This window comes from Pelodiscus sinensis, chromosome 6, assembly GCF_049634645.1.
Source record: "Pelodiscus sinensis isolate JC-2024 chromosome 6, ASM4963464v1, whole genome shotgun sequence".
In the NCBI taxonomy this organism is placed as follows: Eukaryota; Metazoa; Chordata; order Testudines; family Trionychidae; genus Pelodiscus; species Pelodiscus sinensis.
This window is the reverse complement of record NC_134716.1, coordinates 75,876,632-75,900,194: the sequence shown is the minus strand read 5'-3', so window position 1 is coordinate 75,900,194 and position 23,563 is coordinate 75,876,632. Positions and strand designations below refer to the sequence as shown.

The following is a 23,563-nucleotide window of genomic DNA, read 5'->3' as shown; positions in this document are numbered from 1 at the left end:
AGGGTGATCTTTCATTTGTTAACTGCAGCAACAAATGATTACATGGATTTACAGGATGGCTCGGTCCTGTCAATGTAGGACAGAGCTCTTCTGGCATCCAGGGAATACAGCCTATACTCCTTCTACAATTTATGTGGCTTCAGAAAGAAAACTGAAAAGCAAATATCTTGGCTTAACGGAAACAGAGACCACCATATGAAGGAAATCCTGGTGCAGTTTTAGCTGGAGCTTACTTAAGACCATGTAAGATGATTCTAAGATGAGCGCTCGAATCATGGATAGCCTATAGGCCCGTGGTCACCAACCCGTTGAGCGCGAGGCTCGACCAGTTGATCGCGAGGCGTTCGGGTCCCCTCCCGTTTCGCCTCACCCCCAAGAGGCCACACTACCTACCTCCAGCGACAATAGGGGTAGTGCCGGCTTCCTGCACGGTGGACGGAAGTCCTGCAGCTGCGCGCCACTTCCAGAGGTTCCGGAAGTGCGCTGACTGCTCCCCTCCCCCAGGTCTGCGGCATGCCAGGAACTTGCAGAGGGTGGGAGTAGTCCCCAGAGGAGGCGCATGCTGGGGCTTTCCTCCTCTGCGGGAGGGGGGAGTTGGCCCCGGAGGAGGCAGGCACTGGAGCTTCCCTGCTCTGCAGGGGGAGAGCCCCTAGAGGAGGCAGGTGCGGGGGACTCCCTGTCCTCTGCCCCAGCAACACCCTGTCCCCTACCCCCACTGGCACTCTGTCCCCTGCTGCAGAACCCTATCCCCTGCCCCCGTGGCACCTTGTCCCCTCTCCCCTGTCCCCCACTGGCACCCTTCTCCCTGCCCCACTGGCAGCCTGTCCCCTGCTCCAGCACCCACTAGCACTCTTTCCCAGTACCATGTCCCCATCGCCCACCAGCACAGTTGGGGCCACATTAGTGAGGCTTGGGTTTTTTTTGGAGAAGTTACTTTTTTGCATCTCACTTGTGTGGCCCCCAACTGACTTTTCTGCGGGTCAGTGACCCTTGCCTCAAAACAGGTTCCCTGCTTTTCTTATAATTAAAGACAATGCAGAAACTTTTTGTGTTTGACATAGTATTTTATTTAAAAATGAAGCCTGGCCAACAAACCCCCATCTGTCTGAAGCATCATGACACTCCTGCACCGCCCCCCAGACACTAGATCCAAGCCTATGATACACTGGACCCCCCTGTACTAAGCCCCTCACATACCGCAACCCAAACTCCTGCACCCTCACATCCAGAAACCTGTGGCTTGCTTAGTACCCCAACCCTCCATCTGACCCCAACACTCCCCAACCTGAAGCCCTCTCCCCAAGCCAGTGTCCCCTTCTCCACCTCCTCCTGCATCCAAATTTCCTCCCAGAGCTTACACCTCTCATACCTTCCCATACTCAAATTCCTTATTTCCACTCCAGACCCCACACATCCTGTCTTAACCCAGTGAGAGTACGGCTAGACTGCAGCTTTTCCAGGATTCCAGAGATATCCCTGAAAAACTCTTCTGCATCCAGGGACGCATTTGTTCTTCCGCTTTTTTAGTGGAAGAGAAAACAAGCTCTTTCAGTAACCCCTGCATTCCTCATTCCACAAGGAATAAGGGGGCTTCCAAAAGAAGGGGTTTTTCTGACATGTGGTCCAGTCTAGACAGGCCAAATGTTGGAAAAACCTCTTCCTACAGAAGAATAAAAAAAAAGTGGCAGTGTAGAGTGTATAAGGGCTGGGGATAGCAAGTGATGGAGAGAAGGAGAATAGGGAGGGCAGGGCTGCAACGAAGAGGTGGGGGTTTGGGGAAAGGATGGGGAGGTAGATCTTGACTTGTTCTGACATTTAAAAAGTGATCTTGGGTGTAAAAAGGTTGGAGACCACTACTATAGGTTGACATCCAGGAGAGAAGGAAGCCAGATGCTCAAAGGGGAACCAGTGAGCTGTGACGGCACCAGACTTACATCCCACAGAAGAACAGGTGCCCTGACTCTAGGCCCTAAAGGAATCTGGACCCAAAATCCTGAGAAAAAAACCAACCTGCCTTTGAGCATTCAGAAGGTTGAGATGGCCAACAGATGGACCTTGATTGATGAAAGCAACAAGCCATGGAACTTTAGATACAGGAGGTAGTCTAGAATGAGCAGCAATGACGCTTGCTCCTTATCCACCACCCAGCAGGTGAATCACTTCCTTTTTGCCAGGTAAGTTGTCCTGGAGGAAGGCTTCTATTTTCCAAAAGGATTCACTGGGCCTCAGTCAAGCATTGCTGCTCCTAGATGTTCATCCAAGTGCAGTCAAGCTGTCAGATGTAGCCCCATTAGGCTTGGGTGCAGAAGACTGCCATGGGTCTGGCAACAAGTCCATCCTGGACAGCAGCCAGAACAGGTTCACAACTGAGAGTGCTGAACCAGTGTTGGCCCAGACATGCCAGCACCATGGGCTGGTACATGCCCAAAGAATGGTGCCATGGCCTCAGAGACCAGAGCCATGGCCAGAAATAGTCTCATGCTACAGGGGATCACTCTCAGAGATCTCCAAGGTAATGGTGACTGGCACCTTGACAATCTCTGGCAAGAGGTCTATTGCAGCTCTGAATTTCCAAGTGTCACAGGAGGGAACCATGGTATTGGAAACCTCAGCCAGATGGCCAGAGACCGAGGCTGCAGTACTGGACCCTTGGCATGTCAGAGGGAAACATCTGTGGTTAGGGGCATGTTCCATTGACTTCGGGAGTGGGGTCCAATACCTGGTTTGGTTCTCTGTACCGTTGTCTTGATGGGAGCCGCTATGTAGTCAGGCATCTGCTATGCTTGTTGGCCTGACTGTTCTTTGGCCACAGGGCCTACTTTGGGCACAGAAGGCCCTGTGATGGGCCAGGACCTCCTATCACTCCCTGGAGTCAGAGGCGGGTTCCTGGCTGCACTAGAAGGTCCAGCCACAGCAGCATTCCTGAGAGAGACTGTTGTAGGCAACAGGCCTAACTCAGATCCTTTGCCTAAAGCTGTTGTGTGATGCCAAACAAATGTGTTGACTTAAACCACTTCTTCAGTGCCATAAAGGAGAATTCTGCTGGGTGGATCCTCGTGTCGGCAGCACACTGTGTGTCAACACTGAAATACTGGAGTCTGAGTTAAAGGGTTCTATGTTCCGGATTGACAAAGCCCTGGTTGGGATGATTTAGTTAGGGTTGGTCCTGCTTCGGGCCAATGACGTCTCTCCCAGTCCTAGGATTCTATGATTCTGTGATTCCATGTTCTGATGCCGGTTGTAGAGCAGCCTGCATGAGAAGGACCCTCAATCAAATGTCCCTCTCTTTTTGAGTTCATGGATGAAAGCTTCTGCAGATCTGGCACTTGTCCTTTCTACCGAACTCCCCCAGGTACTTCAAACAGCTTTCATGAGGGTCACTGATGGGCATCAGCCAGCTGCACTCAGAAAACGGCTTGAAACCTAAATTCCCAGCTGAGACTAAGCACTAAGCTATTACTAAATCCAATTACTCAACTAAAAAACAAACAACAAACTAAACAACAGAGAATCGTTAATGCTCTTGTTAAGCAAAACCAGCCACTCCAACCAGCAATCATGGGCAGTAAGAAGGAACAGAGAACAGTAAAGCCGATAGCACCTGATATACCACAGCATGACCCCAGCACTCCAGAGGGCGCTACAGCCTGCTCTATGGATACCGCTAAGGCAAAAAATCTTCAACAACTGCATGTGGGCATGCGCAAACCCAGACTGGAAATGATATAAGCAAGCACTCAAAGAGCCACCAATTTCTAATCTCCATTCTGCCACATGCTCCATCTGTAACCTTTGGCAAAGTGTTTCACTTCTCAGTAGTCCCCTTATACATACAGTGAGGGCAATACTCATCCTCAGAGGTGGCTTGAGGTTTAAGTAAAATTTGTAAAGCATTAAGAAAGTGAAGTGAGGGTATAAGTAGGAGGTGGCAAAAATGCCTGCAATTTTGAATTGTGTTTAATAGTTTACTCTAATGCCAATTTGAAATTTAAAAAAAGAAACAAAAAACATTAGATCAAGACATGTCAAGTAATACGAATATAGAGCTGGATTATTCTAATTTATCCAGCTCTTTTGCATTAATAAACACAGTATAAGAGCAAAGCACAGAAGTGAATAATCAAGCCATAAATGCTCACTAACAAAAAACAAGTGATTTGTTAATAAATTTGTAGTAATATAAAAGCACACGAGTAAGCTTTTCAGAAACTTACTGGGATTCCAAACCTTGCTTTTCAAGAAACTGCACAGCACTTTTCGAAAAATTTGAAAACCCTGAAGAAAGAGAGAGACTTTTTATCATGGTGCAAACATACAATCTCTCTTGAAAGAAAATGCTAGAAAACAGAACATCTTTTAAACAAGTTTTCATATGTCTGGTTTAGCTCTTTCATGTGCTAATTAGTATGCCACAATGCAATAAAACTTGGTTATTAGCAAGAACAGTCTTTGAAAACATTCCTTTGATATTTGTGCACTTCATGAACATGAATAAAATTTACATTAATTCTTTAAAAATATAAATAATTTTTCAGCATCAGAGGAGAGCTTCACTTAACGGTGTTAGGTTAAAGGGGGTTAACAGAAAAAAGGTAAACAAACAGTTAACATGAAGCAAAATCTATGCAGAAAAATACTCTAAAATAAAGATAATTACTTAAGATGCACTTTTATTAAAAGATGTTTGGGGAAAGCAGATTCAAAAATACATCTACAAATAGAATTGGTTTTAAAACAGATAGCCTATTTAGAGTATCTAAAGATATAATATTGATTATATATTAAAAATAAACAGAGCTCATAAACATCATCATAAAATTACCTGATTCAAGTCCAAATTCTAGATAATTTTCAGTTACAATAAGGATTGCCATGGCTTTGACAAAGAAAAAAAAGCCAAAGGTGACACAGACAGATCTTTCACCTCCATCTTCTACTTTGAAGTAGTGAGTGGTCAATGAGAACAGTATCCTGCTACATAAGAAAAGTCAAGGAAAAGTAATTATGTAGAATAAAAAAAATTATACCTTATGTTGGTTAAGAAAAAGGAAAAACTATGTAGCACTTTAAAGACTAACAAGATAGTTTCATAGGTGATGAGCTTTCGTGAGCCAGACTGACTTCCACAGATCATATTCTGGAAGAGAATTGGCATGACCATATATATATATATATCACACACACACACACACACACACACACACACACACACACACACTTTAGGAACCCACACTCTGGCTTTGTCCTATATGTGCAAATTGCAAACAATGCAATATTTTAATTAAACCAAATATAGATAGAATTATGCTTCATGATAATAGAAATGTCAGTATGCAACCAAAATTTCACAACAAAATGGAATATTGGACAGATGCCATTTTAGAATTATTTTATTTTGACTTATGGTCATAAATATCCAGAACAATATTCAATCATTTTACAAAAAATAGAACTTTTTCTATGTTAAAGAAATTCTTGTAAGTCAATGCTTTTAGGAAAAATGGATGTTTACAATCCAATACACATTTTACAATAAAATATTGCAGAGTATGTATCAAATGCTATATTTGAAGATTGAATATATGTAATGCTAATAATGAATTTTATCTATAAAGTAACAAATGAATATATGCAATTCTAACTCCCAGTGGGAGATGCACATCCCAGTCTCTAGGTTAAAAAGTCTCCTAACAATGAAAATCTTAAATGGCAAAATCTTGACTATTGAAGTCAATGACAAACTCCCATTGGCTTCAGCGGGGTCAAGATTTAATTATTTATAAAAAAAAAAAAAAAAAAAAAAAAGGATGTGTGCCCACATTTTGCTTTTTCTTTGCTTCATTAAATAAAGAAAAAAACCTCAAAAGTTTTCCTCAACCCTTGCTTGTGGTTTGCTTTAAAGAAATCAAGACGTCTTGTTCAGTCCATCCCTCTTTTCTTGGAGGTATTTTTTGGAAGACTCAAAGATATGTACTGGAAGTACACACTATCCTTAACCAAAAAGAGGAATGTTGAATACTGAGCACAAAAACTTTTCCTCAAATGTTAGTTAAGCCTTTGAATTACACAAGTGTTAAAAAATTTAAGTAGTCTTAATAAAAAATCAAGTCCCTGCTCAATCAGGTCTTTTGGAGCTTAGGAGTAACAAGCCCAATTCATTTCCAATAATTGATTTTACTGATTACCTAAAACTGGAAAATCTATATGCAGTGACCTATATATGGTCTTCTTGAAAAAAAATTAAGAGTAAACAAGACAGGTATTTCTTGAGAAATCCTTTTGGTATTTTCTCTGGAAAGTTCTTTCATAACCAAAACACCACAAATATGAGCATCCCAGAGGCCTCCTGTTCTTTTATCAAGCAGTTTTTAAACTTTCATTGATGACTGATTTTAAATGCATTTCTAAATATAATTAAATCCATAACTGCTCAACAGATGAAGATCAATTTTTCATAATATACTTTCAGCTCTTACTACTACAAGCTGTAGTCCACTATAACTGAATTTATTTTTGAAGTGCAAGAGATATCAACTCTATATGCAAATAAAATGACGACTCTATGCTACCTATTTAGAACAGAAAATAATTTAGACAAAACATGAAATGTAAACCATCATCAATTTTTCCATTTCACAACACCATAGCTATTTATATGAATATAATTTTTAAGATTATAAAAGCATTTTAATATATTCTATTGTATTGGTTTTAGTAAAATATTTTGAATAGCATATGCATTTCTGGGTCAAGATACACACTTTTTCATAATAGAATATGGATGATCTGGTGTGTAACTAAAATGTAACCTTTAGCAAATGGTTATCTAAGTGATCTTAAAATCTCATCAAATGTTATTTTATATATATAAAAATTTGGCAAAATATTAAGATCACTTGCACGTGCATACACATAAATAAAAACAAATTTCAAAGTCACTCCCACTGGATTATTATAGAACACTTACTATCTATACAGTGGTGACAAGTCCCAGAAGTAGACATGTTAATCTGTATCTGCAAAAACAGAGGAGTCCTGTGGCACCTTGACGACTAGCAATTTTACATGGGCATAAGTTTTCATGGGTAAAAACCACTTCACCAAAGTCGTCATGCACACAATGAAGTGGTTTTAACCCATGAAAGCTTATGCCCAATTAAATCTATTAGTTTTTAAGGTGCCATAGGACTCCTTGTTATTTTTACCTATACTGTGGTATTTACCTATATATTTTAAAGTGCTTCATCCAGATGTGGAAATGTCACTGACACTTTATGAACTAGAAAACTGAGGCATAGTGTGATGTTGTAGTAAATATCTGGCTCATGAATCCAACCCAGATCTTCTGACTCCCATACTCAAGTCACTGAATGACATGGTGATAATCTACGGTGTATCATTCACTTATAGTAATTTGGGTTTTGTTCATTTTGTGTGGATTTGATAAGATATTTTTTTAAATCTTACATTGGGGTATTAAAAACTTGTAAAAATCTGTACAATACACCAGTGGTTCCCAACCACTGGTTCACAGAGCAGTGGTGGTCCTTGAACCCCTGCTTGATGGGCCATGGCACACTGCCAGGCCACACCCCCAGCTGCAACTGAGCCATGCCAGCTGGGGTTCCCTCACGCAGCAGCATGACGACTGGCCTGATGGGCGTGCTGCGGCTGGAGCCGGTGCTGCAGTGAGGCTGCCCCTAATGCGGCAATTTCACCGTAGCACCAGTTCCAGCTCTGGCAACTGCAGCGCTCTGCCAAGGCCAAGCATCACATGGAGCCCAGCTGCTGTGACACTCATCAGGAAACCAGCTGCCATGACACTCAGTAGGAGCCTGGCATGCTGTGGGCTCCAAGCAGCCGTGCTGGGAAGCATTCGGTGCTCAGCTGGCAGCTGAGGAGCAGCGGCAGAGCTATGTGAGGGAGGTGGGGCAAGCACGGGGGGGGGGGGGGCGCAGGGAGGACTCTAAGAGGCAGGTGAGGGGCTGACACTGAGGGGCACTGTGACATCTAGCATGGGAAGCTGGCATTGGGGGGTTCTGGGCATGGGGCTAGTAATGAAGTGGTAAGGGGAGCAGGGCTGGCAAGGAAGACAGGGCTAAATGGGGGACTGGCATGGGGAACCTGGGGGGATTGGGTGCAGTGGGGCTCTGGAAACAGGAGGCTGGCTCTGAGGCATTTGAGGCACAGGGGCTGGCACTAGGAAACTCTGAAGGCAAGAGCCTATCATGGGGGGCAGGGGTTTGGCTGCAGAGGACTCTGGAGTCAGTAGCTGGCACTGGGGGGGAGGGGTAATGCAGAGGTGAGGGGCACTAGGGGTTAGGGCTGGCTCTGGGGGCCATGGCGTTTTATACTGCGGACTGGCAAACTCAAAATTTTGGCAGACTGGCAACATTTTACTTCCATATTTGAATACTGAATATGCAAATAATTTTTGGTGGGCTGGCATCATTTTATTTGCATATTCAATATTCAAATATGGAAGTAAAATGATGCCAGCCCACCAAAGTTTGTGAATGGGTTTGCTGGTCCTCAGTATAAGAAAGGTTGGGAACAATACACTGTTAAAGCAGACATGAAGGGAATTAAGTAAATAGCAATTCTAGAATTCCTTCACATTATCTTCCTACATTGCTGTGATATTGATTAATCTTTGTATCTTATACAGAACACAAATATACAGGCAATCCCCGGGTTATGTACAAGATAGGGACTGTAGGTTTGTTCTTAAGTTGAATTTGTATGCAAGTCGGAACTGGTACATATTGTAGGGGAAACTCTAGCTAAACATTTCTCCAGAGCTCAGTTTTATTCTCCCACACCTTACTTCCCTCAGTCCTTTATTCTCAAGCTGAGGTGTCTGCTGAGAAAAGCCGCTCCGCATCACCCTGGTCTGCTGGGGGAGGCACTAGCTTTGCGTCTCCGTGGTCTGCTGGGGGGAAGCAGCTAGTGCGGGGTTGCCTCACCCTGTTTGTAAGTAGGGATCCGATGTAAGTCGGATCCATGTAACCCGGGGACTGCCTGTATTTAATTTTGCTGAAATATCTGCACTTGTACTCTAAAAATGAAAAGCAAAAGATGAAATTAGACACTGTATCCTATTTCTAGTCTGAAAATGCTTCTTCCTGAAAGAGTAAATTTGATGCCAGGGACCTCCCATAAACCTTAATTATGTTTTAACTCAAGTTCACCCATTCTACCACTCAGTCAAGTTAAGGAGACAACAAGAAAAGAAAAACCATGAATATTAAAAAGTAAGGACGTACCGGTCTCTTTCCTGAGCTCTCAGAGCACAATAATCTGTGCTCAAAATGATACAAAGACATTTTTGGAAGTGAAATGATTTTTTTTAAAGGATTAGAAAACTTGTGTTATTTAAAAGGCCATCTTTTTATGATTATGCAGATGAAGACAAGGGGCTTGTAAAATGCCTATTTTTCCTCCTATGCAGCTAACTATCATGGCCTTTGTAACAAATCAGGATCCCACAATTGATCCTATCTAAAAGAATGTTGTTCAGGAGAAAAACAAAAATATATGATCAAGTAACTCATGTCTGTTGTAAAAAAGTTTGTCTTCAGATGCAAAATGCAAAAAAGTTTGTCTTCAGCTGTCCCAATTAGTTCTTCCTGTATAACACATTTTTTTTTTTACAGAATTTCCTTCTTATTAATTTTAAATTGAGACACATTCATTGTCTCAAACAAATGCTACTGCTGAAAGACTATTTCCCCGATTTTCTTTCCCTCGTCTGCAACCACTCCTACTCCTCACTGCTAGGTATTTAGTCTTAGGTTTCCAGGATTTGTAAGCATCTTGGCTATAAATTGCTACATCTACATTACCATGTGCCTACCATTGGCTTTTTCATTTTTTTAAGGCAGTTTGAACAGCAAACTTTAAAAAAAATCATGAAATTCACTCTACAGAGTGACCCATTATTCTAACCTATAGCCAGTTCATATGCCAAAATTTGAAACAATATAGTAACAAAACCATGCTACTCAAAAGAGATTTGACAGATACAAATGTTACTGCTTACAATGAATCCTGCATTCTCTCAAAAATAGTAAGTGCTAGTGTGATATGGGCCAGGTGGTACAGCAGGCCTTCTGACTGCTGCCTCCAAGGTACAGGCTGTCATTGAATCTTCCTCAGTTAATCTTGAGATTAAAAGCTCCATTTTTCTGTTTGACTAAGAGGCAATAAAAGATATTCCTATACCGAAACTCTTAATCCTGGATGCCACCTGTGTGATAATTTACTGGGGATATCTGTCTTTATACTTTCAACTCTTGAAATGTATTGTTCATTCGAGACCAAGTTTCTGTTGAGAAACCAAAAGTATGGTTATCTGTTCAGAACTCTATATATTACATAAATTCCACCAATATATAAAAAGCTACTATTTGCTTGTTGCAATGAAACAACTCATGTAAAGTTACCTGGAAACCTTTCAGATCAGTCATTGTTTCTAATATCCATAGGATTCTGTTGGCATCTTTGCCTAATCAATAGTAAAATTCAACATTCGTCATCATAAAGGGGGGGGGGAAGCATCTATTGTCAGAACACAAGAAACTGTTCTGGAATTAACCCCTTATTGGCCATGCTGCCTTCTCTTGATTTCATGCACTTCAGAATATCTGTTTTTGGTCACACTTATAAAACCTAAGAACTGAATTTTGAGGGACAGAGCAGTTGGAGCAATTGACAGAATGCTCACTAGTCATAGAGCCATTCTGTGCTGGCACTGCCCCTTCATGTAAACTGGAATGACACTGTACTATGTTCTGACTGCTATAGACGCCCCCTCGCCCACTATGGGCTCCGCTGGTAATCAGGGATCACTGCTGCAGTCTGGCCATGCACCCGCCAGATGCAAGAAGCAATGGTGGTGCTGTGTAGGAACTAACAGCACTACTTCACTTAGGGAAATACTCCCATTGCCCAGGGAACCCTCTTAAATCAGATTTAAATCTTTTTGCATATTTGAGATTGGATAAAAGATTTTAGAGAGGTCTAAGGAAATTAGTTTTACCCGCTGGTTTCCTTTGTACAAAAACTATACAGTTATTAAATGAAGCTCCAACATTCAGTTTTAGGTGCCCAGTATGGTTTATTCATTATTTCGTCTTGCCACAAGACAGCAAACTACACCCAGTAAATATATTTGTGGGATATTTTTAAACAAAAATTACTATTCATTTTGACAAAACTGGACTTTAGAATTAATCAACAACGTGACATTTTATTCAAAACAATAAGTCTGGCTCACCATAAAGATTTTGATATTTGCTATTCAAAATTACAGAATTTAACAACTTCAATTCATTTGTGGAACATTAGTCTAATGTGAAAGGCCACAGAGTCAGGGTTTTCATGTAAAAATTAGAGCTTTTTTTCTTTCTACATTATAAATTTCACTAGCCTCATTCTGCAAATTAAGAAGAGGCTCTTAATAGATTTTCATAAATGCACATACAGAAAAGTACTGATGCAAACAATCATTTTTCCCTCCTCTAATGTTTTTTTCCTCCATTCTCTTAACCCACAATAGCAGCCAATGCAGACCTCCTGCTGTAAGTATTAATCCATTTTGTCTTACAGTGCAAGCTTCTAATTTTTTTTGGTTACGGGAATTTAGGTTTTTTTAAATTCTTTCTGGGGCAGGGGCAGTTATTGCTCTTAGTTACTATTGCTACTTTTGACAATTAACTTCTAAATATAAATCAGCTAACTACAAAAAAGAAATCTAAAGTCAAATTTTAATGGACATTTGTCTCTACAAGTATTTTTTGGATAAATCTTAGCTATGTATCTATGTGAATAAATCTTTTTACTTAGCCAGTAATTGATATTTACACATAACGATGTCCATGTGAGGGAATGGAGGGAGAGGTGGGAGACTAATGAGCTTCTGAGGTTAAACTACACCTGTTGTACACATTAAAATATATTCCAATATGATTTAATAACATAGCATAAAAGGCTGTAACTGAATATGTTGGGTGAGAACAGGTGGTTAATTTTAGTTATTCAGTCCATTCACAGTGAATCTCAACATTGCCAAATTCTCTCTCTCAATTTATGTAAGGTTGCATGCTTGTATTACAAAGCCTGAACACTTTTACATCAAAACTCTGATAGAAAACGAGAGGCTAAATGAGGTAGAATACTGACACAGGTATTATTCAAGGATTTAAGTTTGAAAGTCCTTTATGGGAATGTATTTTGTGGTTTAGAGTCAGAGTTTGAAGCCAGACAAGATGATCAGATCATCTAATCTGACTTCCTGTATATCACAGACCATCAACATCACTTGCACACTAAACCCAACAACTGAACATCACATTAATATTTCACAGCTGTAAAGGCAAATCTATTCCATCTCAGGAAATCAATAATGTACAGACTATCATAGGAATTCCTTAACTTTTGGAGATTTTTTAAATATAAGGAAACCTCACATATGCTGTAAACAGAAACTAAGGCTGTAATTTAATTACACATCAGCAACTTAAAGCAAAATCCTCACGAAAAAAGTTGTGTTTTTTCCCAATGATAAAAAGAGGAAATTGCTAATAGTTTGAGAGCCGCTGCCTTACAAACCAGTTGTCTCTACTATATCCAGGGGTCAGGATTCCTGTAGCTACAGACAATAATCCTTTAAGTACCGTGGTGCACTGGGTATACATCATGCTACATAAATTGCAGGGGTCATATTTAAATGTGTCTATAAGCTGCTGCAGATTTCTTAAGGTGCTTTTACATGTCAAGATGGATGGGTAAACTGCCAGGCATACTGGCATAATAATACTTTGCACACATAAACATGTGATGGAATACATGTTCAATGGCATGTCAGAGGTAAAATAAACCCCAAGTAACCTTAACACTTTTCTTATAATTTCCAGTATTTATGTTATTTCCCCTCCCCATGATTAGCTTCTTTTAGAAGTTTTACTTTAACCTACTTCATGACTTCTCTCTTCTTCTTCAGCTACATTAAAAAAATTCTATTGTGAGATACTACCTGAAATCAACAAACTCATAAAACCTATACTAAATAAATTGATGAATACACAAAACCATGCACAACTGTTGATGTGTGCAGCTATCCAAAGATGAACAATTTATCTTCTCACAGTTTGTTAAATGCAGAGTATTGCTTTGCGTATGTTGAGTGAATATCTTCTTCATTGTTATCCTATCCCATCTTATTCGTTTAACATGAGTGGATTTTTTTAAAACTTTATAGCCAATACTCAACCATAAAAAAGTGAGCAAGTCATAATTTAGGACCTCTACACAGCAATCAGGAATTTTACATTTTTTACCATCCATAAGTCCAAATAAAAGCCTTTTCCAGATACTTTCTAAAATCCAACTCTGAAGATAAGCAGAGCCAGGCACATGTGAAGATCTTATTTAAAATCAAGAGAAGAGGTAGAGTACTGTATATTCTTCTACTCAACTATAATGGCTATGCAATAGTACAGAGCTCCATTTAATAGTACAGAGCTTCACTTAATGCAGTCGTCATATTCTGTTTTCTATATTACATTAGAATGTGCAGAAACTTCTTTTGCCATCAAAATATTTATTACACATAATTCTCATATATAAAAACAATAGCTCATTTGTGTGTATTGTGGTAAGTTATGATTTTATGGTCTATCATATGTTTATGTGATATAAAAACCTAAAGGGTAAAAGTGTAGCTAAACTTAAAAAAAATAAATACCACTATATCCACTATAGCCCATAATTAAAGCTGTGAATGTGTTACACAGGACACAGAAGTCATGGATTCTGTGACTTTCCAGGACCTCTGTGACTTCTGTAGTGGCTGGCATGGCTGGCTGCCCAGGGCCGCTTAAGCACCTGAAGAAGCCCCTGGGACAGGTGCACTGGCTATTGCTGTGGCTTTCCTGGGACATTGCAACCCCTTCCCCAGCAGAAATAAGAATCTGAATATGGAAGGAGGCTCAGGGCTTCGACTCAAGAGGAGGTGAGGGCTTCAGGAGGTGCTTACCTTTCACTATTTCCTCTCCATTCCCTGAAAGTAGAACTGGGCATTTCTGACTATTGCAGCCACCTACTTCATGCATTCCTTTCTTACATCCACCTGCTCCAACTGAACCAGTTAGCTGCTTCTCTAGCAATTCTAATGACATATGCCTCCTAAAAGCCCTGCATAGTTTTCACTATACTTCCAGATTATATTCAACTCTTCATTTTTGAGATTCTCTACAATACCACCCCCATTTACTTCTCAGCTCTCATCTTTCTACAGCACTTCTCACTTCATAATCTGTTACCTTTCAAATGGCTCTGTCTCCTACTCCAGACATTATATTCTCCTTCAAATCTGCCCCCAGCAACAATTAGTACACTTGTCTATATGGCAGCTGGTCAGATTGTTTACTGCTCATATTTACACTAAAATTTCTGAGGCAAGAGCTTTCACTGATATAGTGAAAAAAATTCAAAAATATGGATTCGTTTTACACAATTTGTAGTAACTGATATCTGTAGTACAGTACCATTCAGATAAGACAGACAACATCAAACAAAGGTTGTCAGGAAGTGAAGTGGACAAATGCTGCAACCTTTTAATCTTTTTAATAACTTTTCTCCTTATTGTACAGTTCAGTAGAAGATAGGTCAGAAATAAAACATTCTGAAAGCTCATATTACATGATTACAAATCAGTATTAACATTTCCTTTTTACAGAAAAAATGAAGTATAATGCACACACTTGTGAACACTATCTGATATTAAATACTGAACATACCTCACCAAGTATCACAGACATCCAGGATTATTTTTAAAATATGAATTCTCCACTAAACAATCCACTGTGCTATTTGTAAAGTACAGGCGGATATAAATTATCATTTGAAAATTAATAAAAATTTAGGAACACAGCAAAGGATACATGGCAAAAGCCAAAACAAGCAGACACCAGACTATGCTGATATTCATTTCCTGTGAGGGTTTCATAAAACTATAGTAGACTTCAGTTACCAAGTACACCACTGTAGCTGCAACTGTGAAATCCACCAACCACTGATATTCAGGAAAATAATGCAATGCTGAAAAATAAAAGTTTTCAGGAAAAGCATAAGTGAAAATTTTTAAGGCAAGTAATAACAAAATGAAACAGGGACCCTATGATTAAGAAAATATACTTATGGTCTTTACAACTGCTGCTTCTTGATGTCCAGGCATATCCAATATATCCAAGTAGCAACAGTGGCAAAATAGTGCTTTTGCACTTCTGTACTTTTTAAGGTTTGTGTCATTTCTGGGCCCAGTTATTGTGACACAAAGAACATAGAGCTAACACATGAATTCCATTCAGAGTCCTAATCTAATGCAAACTATTATGAAATATTATTTAGTATTCAGGTTTTATGCACTGCTGGGATTGCTTTCTGAAGGGATAGTCCTGCACCCAATTCCAAAATATGAAGTGACTTCCAATGTAATTTGAGCTGCAATTGAAGACAAAGCACCAAATAGTTTGGGTTCCACCTATGTGATATTTTGTCATCTGAGTGCTTAACGATGTAACCTGTAACGTATGCTTAACATTGTATGGAACTGCTTCCCCACATTAAAAAAAAAAAAAAAAAAAAAATCAAAACATTGGTTTTTATTCAAGATTTTTATGGCCTCTATCGGCTTGCAAAATAATCTGAAATTATTTGGCTAGAAACCACTGTCACGCCATGCCTCCTGAATATCAGGTGGTTTGCACAAAGAGAACTTCTCTCCACTGAACTTTAACAATTGCATCAAAGTTCAGCTCCTAACTCTAAAATGTAAAAAATGAACAACCACCGTCCCCTAGCCCCTTTATGTCTTACAATTTCAGAAACTAAGGCAAAGCACTTATCTACAAGTTAACTGTAACCAAAACAACTATGTTATTTGTAATTGAGTGCAATTCTGTGTGGGCAACACTTATAGCAGAATAAAAAAATCTATTATAATTTAATCCTTTTTTAAAAATGACAGTCTAAGATCTCCAGATGTTCTTCTAATCACCATCTTTTTCTGACAGAACTTTGCATTATTGTCAGGAAAGCTCTTCAGAATAATAGTCATCTTATTTCATACTTACTGACATTTGTAAATTCTTTCCTTGCTCAGAAACTTTTCAAACATTGTGCAATTAAACATTTTAATCATAATTGGCCAAGTTACGCTCTGTATGGTGTCTGCTTCCAAGTACCACATAATTCCATTAATAGCTATACTTGAGGGATACAACCTCCATTACAGGAGCTTAAGTTATTTGTATCTGGCTTGTTTGTCCAGCATCTCCTTGTGATTTCTAAATATTTTACTTTAGAATTTCAGATATCTGTCTTAGATGTTGAGATTTCCCCAACCACTCCCTATATACGTCTAGTGGTTTTATCTGTAAAAAAAAAGTTTATTTTCCACATCCACCAATTATTTCATTTTCACACACTAGCTTACGACCATATTTTGTCACATTTTAAAGTACACCGTGTATGAACTGATCCTTTCCAGTGTTCTCTTAGAGATGTTCATTGTAGTAATATATTTCCTTTATGCTGGAATTCTCACACCCATTCTCTTTAATGCAGAGTCTGAGACCTCAAACAAGTGGTCAGTTAATTTCCTTCTTTATAATGAGTTCTGTTTTTACTTTCATTAGCCATAGAAATATTCTAGTGTATATCCAAAAATATGTACGTGGTGGAAAAGATATTAATCACAGAATATATTTGGGACAACATGCGACCAATTTAAAAAAATGTATCCTTACCTAAAGTATCCACTTCAGTAACTGACTTTGTTTCCAGATGAAGATCAATATCCTTAGGAATGGTTTGTAGTTTATTTTCAATGTGACCATTGTATTTTCTGTAAAAGGCAAGCACACAACAAATCAAAACTCTAACCCAGTGGTCCCCAACGCGGCGCCCGCAGGCGCCATGGCGCCCACCGGGCCATTTCTGTGCGCCCACCAAATGATGAGGGCCGGCCCACCCCCAGGCACGCAGCGCATAGGTGGTGCCAGCCCCTGGGTGCATGAACGGCGCCAGCCCCAGGCGCGCAGCACATGGGCGGCCCTGTCCCCAGGTGAGCAGCGCGAGGGCTGTGCCGGCTCCGACCGGGGCGCATGGCATAAGGGTGGCGCCAGCCCCGGGCACGCAGCACGGGTGGCCCCGCTACTGGGCGGCAGCGCATGGGCGCTGCCAGCTCTTGGGCGCGTGGCGCAGGCGCCAGCTCCAGGCACACAGCGCATGGATGGTGGTGGCCCTGCCCCTGGGAGCACGGGACATGGGCTGTTCCGGCCCCGGACGCACGGTGTATGGGCGCCCCCCCCCCCCCCCCCGGGCATGCAGCACACTTGTGGTGCCAGCCCCAGGAGTGCGGCGCATGGGTGACACCAGCTCCAGGCATGCAGCGTTTGGGTGGCCCTGCCCCCAGGGACGTGTGCAGCCCCGCCCCGGGCACATGTGTGGCCCCGCTCCCAGGTGCCCGGCGTGTGAGCGGCCCCGCCCCCAGGCGCCTGGCAGCCCCAAAAGTTTGGGGACTACTGCTCTAACCACTATTATAACATTACCTAGATTTCCACAATAAGCTCTTTAAAAGTTGTTGTATGATGAACATTTTTTGTTATTTGAAGTTTTTTATATATAAAAATTCAATCTGTGTTTACATCTACATACATCTAGATGAACATGTTTATTAGGTTTACCATGTCAAAGTCTGAAATACTACTCTGACTGTACATGCGAGTCTAAAGTATGAAACAATGCCAATCTGAGACTTCAAAGGTGAGGCTTAGATATCTCAGCAAGAGACGGACAGAAAGCAGTGTTAAAGTCATGCCGAAAGAAAACCATCTATCAGCTGGAGTTTGTAAGCTGCTGAGAATATTTGCTAGAATTAATGATCAGTTATCCAGCTTTGAATATAGCAAGTGTTATTGGAAGAAAATGTGGATCAGCAGGACAGAAAAGCTCTGAGTGAGGAAAAAAAGGAGAAACATTTGCTTTCAACATTCTGTTAATATCTGAATAAAATGTATACAAGCACTTACTGGGTCTAGAACTCTATGCAGTCTTGAAGCCTAATATGGTATGTCTATATTAAAATTAAGTTAAAAGGAGTATAATTAAGTATCCATGTAACTTGAATTTTTACAAAGGCAGCAGCATGGGGTGACAGGTGGCTCCCCAGGAGCCAGTGTGCTCCAGAAGCCATTTTAAAGCTGGCTCCTGGCATGTACCGGGAGTCTACGTGTAACCGTAAATGTTAACTGACGAGTTCAGGCTCATCAATTAACCGTATGCATGGTTACACTTTCACATCATAGTCTATACGGTAAAATAAATTGCAGCAGCATATCTGAATCTAGGAATATGGACTCAGGCTTGTGGAGCTTGGCCTGCAGTGCTAAAAAAAGGAGTGTAGACATTCCCACCCAAGATGGATCTTAGGCCTTGATATCCAGGAAGCAAGCTGGGCCTCAGAGCCTGAGTCAGAATGTCCATACAGGTTGGAGCTCCCTGGTCTGGCACCCTTGGCATCTGACTGGACCCAGATGAAGGATTTTTTCAGACGATGAGAGGTCATCTCTGGTCCCACTTGCTGCTGCCCCCTCCCATCCTGTCCCTCTCCCCCCACTAGGCTGATTCCCCCTGTAACGCAGCTGAGAGTCAGCTCCCGTGTGCGTGTCCCCAACCCAGCCAAGATGTGCACCTGCATCTCCCCCCCAACCCAGTTGAGTCGTATCCCCTCACCTCTCCATAGTGCAGGGCTCCATGACCACCCCAACCCTCGCAGTGCACCGGGACTCTCTGATCCTGGATGTTGGTGGACAAGAGAGTTCTGGTTTATAGAGATGCAACCTGTACTGCTATTTTTAGCACCATAACAAAAGCTTGAGTCTATAGACTCAGGCTCTGAGACTCGCTGCTGTGGGTTTTATTTTCTTCCCCAACACACTCATAGTACAACAAAAAACTTAAACAACAAATGGTCCTTAGAGACTAACAAAAACTGTCATACCTGCTTATTTTAGCAAAACCTTACTCTGTTTATTATCCTCATAACTGCAGACACAGCATAGTCTATATAAGTGTCATATTCTTTCCTGACTTGTACATCAAGCATCAAGATTAACTAAGTTGCAACTGCAGGGCCAACCTTCTCCAAGTATTGCCCTCATTCAAAATTCTGCCTCTCCACGAAACTGGTGCAAATGAGCAGGGCTCGACAAATAATGCAATCTACTTGCCCATGGCAAGTAGATTGCAACCCGGAAGAGCTGGATTCAGGCGATCTGCGCATGCGCAGAACAATCTGTCCATGTGCAGCATTGCTGGTGAGTGGGGCTCGCCGCAGTTCGGCGAGCCCAGCAAATGAGAATGTGTCCCCTGTACAAACTGTATGCACAGGCTAGACTTTTAGATACCTGGCTGAGTGTGCATACTAGGGTTCTAGAAAATCTTTTTTACTAGAGATAAAAATCATTTTTTTTAGTAACAAAAAAACCACCCAGGATTTTTATTTAAACCAGATTTTTTTTTTTAAGTAATAATACTAATTTCTCATTTAAAAATAAGCTATGATTAAATCTCATCATAAAAATGCTCCATATATACTTGAAGTCTCACAACAATGAATTAATGGCTCTAGTCTGGTCAGCCTAACTACTAGCTCTTGCTTCTTGAAAGTTTTGGGCTTTCAATTTCTGTTTCTTAGTAGATTAAAAAGTAACATGTGCAAAGAAAGACACAAGATGGATAAAGTTGTTTTTTTTTGTTCTGTGCTTATATGGTGGTTGACATTGGCCAAGCACAGTGGAGGAGTTAGTTAAGACAGAAAGACAATATATAGGAATGGGAGCTCAGAAAGGAGCAGTGGAGTAGACTAGAAGAAAAAAAGGAAGATATTATTCAGCACACACATAGTTTCCTATAGTCCCCATACTTTTGCTACAGAAAAACTGTCATGGCTTCTGCGTGTAAGAAAGGACCTGATCTGAGAATATTCTGAAGAAATTCTGTCTGTGGATAAAAAAGGATAATGTGCCAAGAATAAGCAATGCAGGAAGAAGATGCAGAGCCTAGTTACAGGAATGAAATATCATAAAGAAAGCTGCTTATTGGAAGAAAATTATGTGGATGAAGATGTGGATATGGAGGAGTGGATCAACTGGTTAGTAACTTAAATAATTCACTTTGCAATGCATCATTCTTCAAGACTCTCCCTATGCCTTTAATATAAGTGTGATTTGATAAGTAAATCCAAAGCTGTTTGCTATGGCGGATATTGCTAGGGAAAAAAACGTTTTGCATAACTAATCCATAGGGCTTGTTTAGTTAGTTAACTAGGTTTAGAATCTATCACTCAGGTCTACAATACAGAAAACTGCAGTAAGAGAAATCTAGAGTTGCCACTGAGTGTCATTTTCTTATTTTATACAAGAAAATTTACCCAACATTGCTATGGGCGTTAACGCTTTTTTTTTGGGGGGGGGGGGGGAATTAAAATGTAAATGCTTTATTTGAATCATTTCTCTAGGATGGGGCTAGGGTTTTGGTATGCAGGCAGCCCTAGGGAGAAAGCACAACCCCAGCTCTCTCTCAGCACAGCAGCTTGGGGCCAGGTGAGAACCACCTTGCCAATGTTCCTACAGCTCCAGCAAGCACAGCCGAGGCTACAGGCGGATCCAGGTTTGTCAACCCCCTCCGCTTTCCAGTAGGGATAAGGAATGCAGCAAACTGCACTTTCTCCTCGCTCCCTAATGAAAGGAACAGCCAGCAATGTTCTTGTATTAAATGGTGGGAGGGGAAACTTCAGGCCCCCCCAAAGGGCACCTGGCGGATGGGAGTCTTGGGGCTGGGGCAGCCCTGGTGAGGGGGATATGCCCCCAGTCAGCCCCTTTCACCTGCCTGATGATTCCGTCTCTTTTCAGTATGATTACATGAGAAGCAAGCTCATTACAGGCTTTCGCCAGGAAAATGAGATGTACATTACCTTGCTTTAAGTTATAAAAGACAGTGGTTCTCAAAGTGTGGTCCGCGGAACACTAGCAACCATCTTGCAGGTGGGCCACAGGTTTGGGGCTTCCCCACACACAGCAGGGAGACTGTGCTGGTGCTACAGCTCCATGCTTACTCCTCCCAGCGAGGCTGGAACACCAGCACCAATGGCTTTTTTATGGCTTAGGTTGGTGTGATATGTGATTTAGTAACCTTTAATTTAAAGTTAAGTCTTTGACATGGAATATCTAATGAATATACCAATCATTTCTGCAGAGATACTATAATTCCTTTTTTACTTTAAGAACAACCAAACACACACCGAAACCTTGCTCCCCCTCCCCCGTATTTAAGTATATAAATGTAGGGCCAATTAATTTTTTGAATGTGATTGCTAGACTGTTCCAGGGTTGCACTGCCTTATTTGAGTAAATGAAATGGGGAACTGGTGGTGACAAACTAAAAGGAAGCTAAACCTGTTGGGCTTCTCCAATGTCTCTAGAGGAAAAGGAATCTGCTTCACAGAACTCCAGAATCTTGCAAAATGTATTAACTACACATTCAAATATAGTAAGGTAAATGTAGGAAGATAGGATCCAGGACAAACTTATCTGGTGTTACATTTTTGTATCTGATGCTCTAGAGATTGTGGCAATACTTATAATCATTGAATTCTTCTGGTTTTGAATAGATTATTTTATACTAAAATACTTGAATATAGACCTTACTGGTTCTTTCCCCTTGAGAAACTTAAAAGAGCATAAGAATAATTGAAGGGACATGAATAGGAAATATTTTTGAAGGCACTATTTTTCTATTCAAGTGAAATCTGTTGAATTCAATGGAATTTTGTAATATATTGCACAGGGAACAGCTTCCCTTTTTATCAGACTCTTTAAACATGTCTTTGGTGCTTGTAACTTTTTATAACGCATTCACTTACATCATGTTTGCTTCACTCTAATATTGTTTTTTTAAAGAAACCTATTATTTTAGAATTTCCAAATTATTTTGCTTTGATGTTCTTATGGTGCTTTGTAGCTGTTAGCCAAACTACGGTCTCCCTTTAAAAAACAAAATGCTCTTGCGATGGCATGACCTGAAGTCCTCAGTTCTTACTCTGTGGTGATCATGATCTATAAAATTTGGAGCTAGACCTTACAGAAGTGCAAGTACAGTGTATTCATTCATGTCTCTTTTTTATTGTAAGGGAAACGACAGAAATTACACTTAAAATCTGGGAGAAAGTTTGGAGAAATAGGATGCAAGAGGAATTTTTTACAGTTTGCCAGGTGTAACAAAACAATGTTCATGGCCAGTAGGTCCTCATCAGCAAAGTGCATTTGGACAGCCCTTTGTTTGTTTCTGCTGCATTTGGTTAAGAACCTCCAATGTATAAACAAGAGGTAATGGCAATGTGACAAGGAAAATTTATTGCATAAATGAACTGAACAATCTTTTCAACTAACTATGGTGTTTTGTTAGTATTTGCTGATCTTTACTACAAACCCATCCATGAACTGGAGCATGTATGTATGCACATACTGATTATTATATTCCCTATCAGAGCTGAAGGTTCATGACTACTTCTGAAGGACAGTGTAAATATGCAGGCTACAGATGGTAGATGGAAGTTCAAGTCGAGAGAGGCTACTGATTGGATAGTAGATGGGTACTGAGTGACTTAGCTGCTTCTTTCCTTGCTTTTTATGGCTTGTATTAGTGAGATATGCAGTTCAGCCATCTTGACTCAAATCTTGAATGTTTTGGTGTAGCAACTATTCAGATTGCTATTAAGTATCAATGATTGATAAATATTCACATGAATACATATCAATCTTGATATATTATTTATATGTTAATTTGTTATTTTTGCTTTAATTTATTATAACAAAGTCCAGAAATGAGATAACGGCTTAATGATGACAGAAGTTTAAATATTAAAGCTGTACAAATTAAGAATATACCGCATAAATTGTTAATCTTTATTTTCAAATTTGCATGAATTACAGATTTTCAAGTTGAACATCAACAGAAGTTGGAAGGTAAAGCTAAGCAATAATAGAGACTTTTCACATCCAGTGAATAGAACACAAATGTAGTTTGTGAATGAATATAAGATCATTTGTCTGGTAACAAAACTTTATGAATGTCCTTTGAGTTACAAGAGAATATATCAATCTCCCAATTCAATGTACATTTGCAGCAACCAAAGTAAACAGGATGCTAGAATGCAACATGAATTTGAGACAGATACTATGATGAATGGCTATGCTGATGCAATTCCTTTTTTAAAAATTCAAATCTGGGCCATTTTTTGAAGACTGAACCAAACACTTTCAAAGTTTATTAAAAATTAATTTAAAGTAAATTAAAAATAGAATGACAACACAACTTGCACTTAAGCAATGACCTACTTATTATATTACATAATTATACTATGGTATTGAAAAGGATGTCTCAGCAAAATCAGATTACAAATAAGTCACTGCACACAGTATGTTAAAGTGCATAAGAT

General features: G+C 40.2%; 1 protein-coding gene across 9 annotated transcripts in view; it reads right to left on the bottom strand.

Annotated features, from left to right (window-relative positions):
* TMEM161B (transmembrane protein 161B) overlaps positions 1–23,563 on the bottom strand; it is an 84,859-nt gene that overhangs the window by 24,826 nt on the left and 36,470 nt on the right. For 8 of the 9 annotated variants that reach the window (XM_075932184.1, XM_075932180.1, XM_075932181.1 and 5 more), the window contains 4 exons: positions 16,812–16,909; positions 14,946–15,102; positions 4,823–4,974; positions 4,215–4,275 (listed from right to left, as the gene is read on the bottom strand). In XM_075932184.1, the coding sequence (XP_075788299.1) occupies positions 4,215–4,275; positions 4,823–4,974; positions 14,946–15,102; positions 16,812–16,909 (468 nt within the window). The remainder of the gene's footprint in view (positions 1–4,214; positions 4,276–4,822; positions 4,975–14,945; positions 15,103–16,811; positions 16,910–23,563) is intronic. The other variant, XM_075932178.1, reaches the window with a different exon arrangement.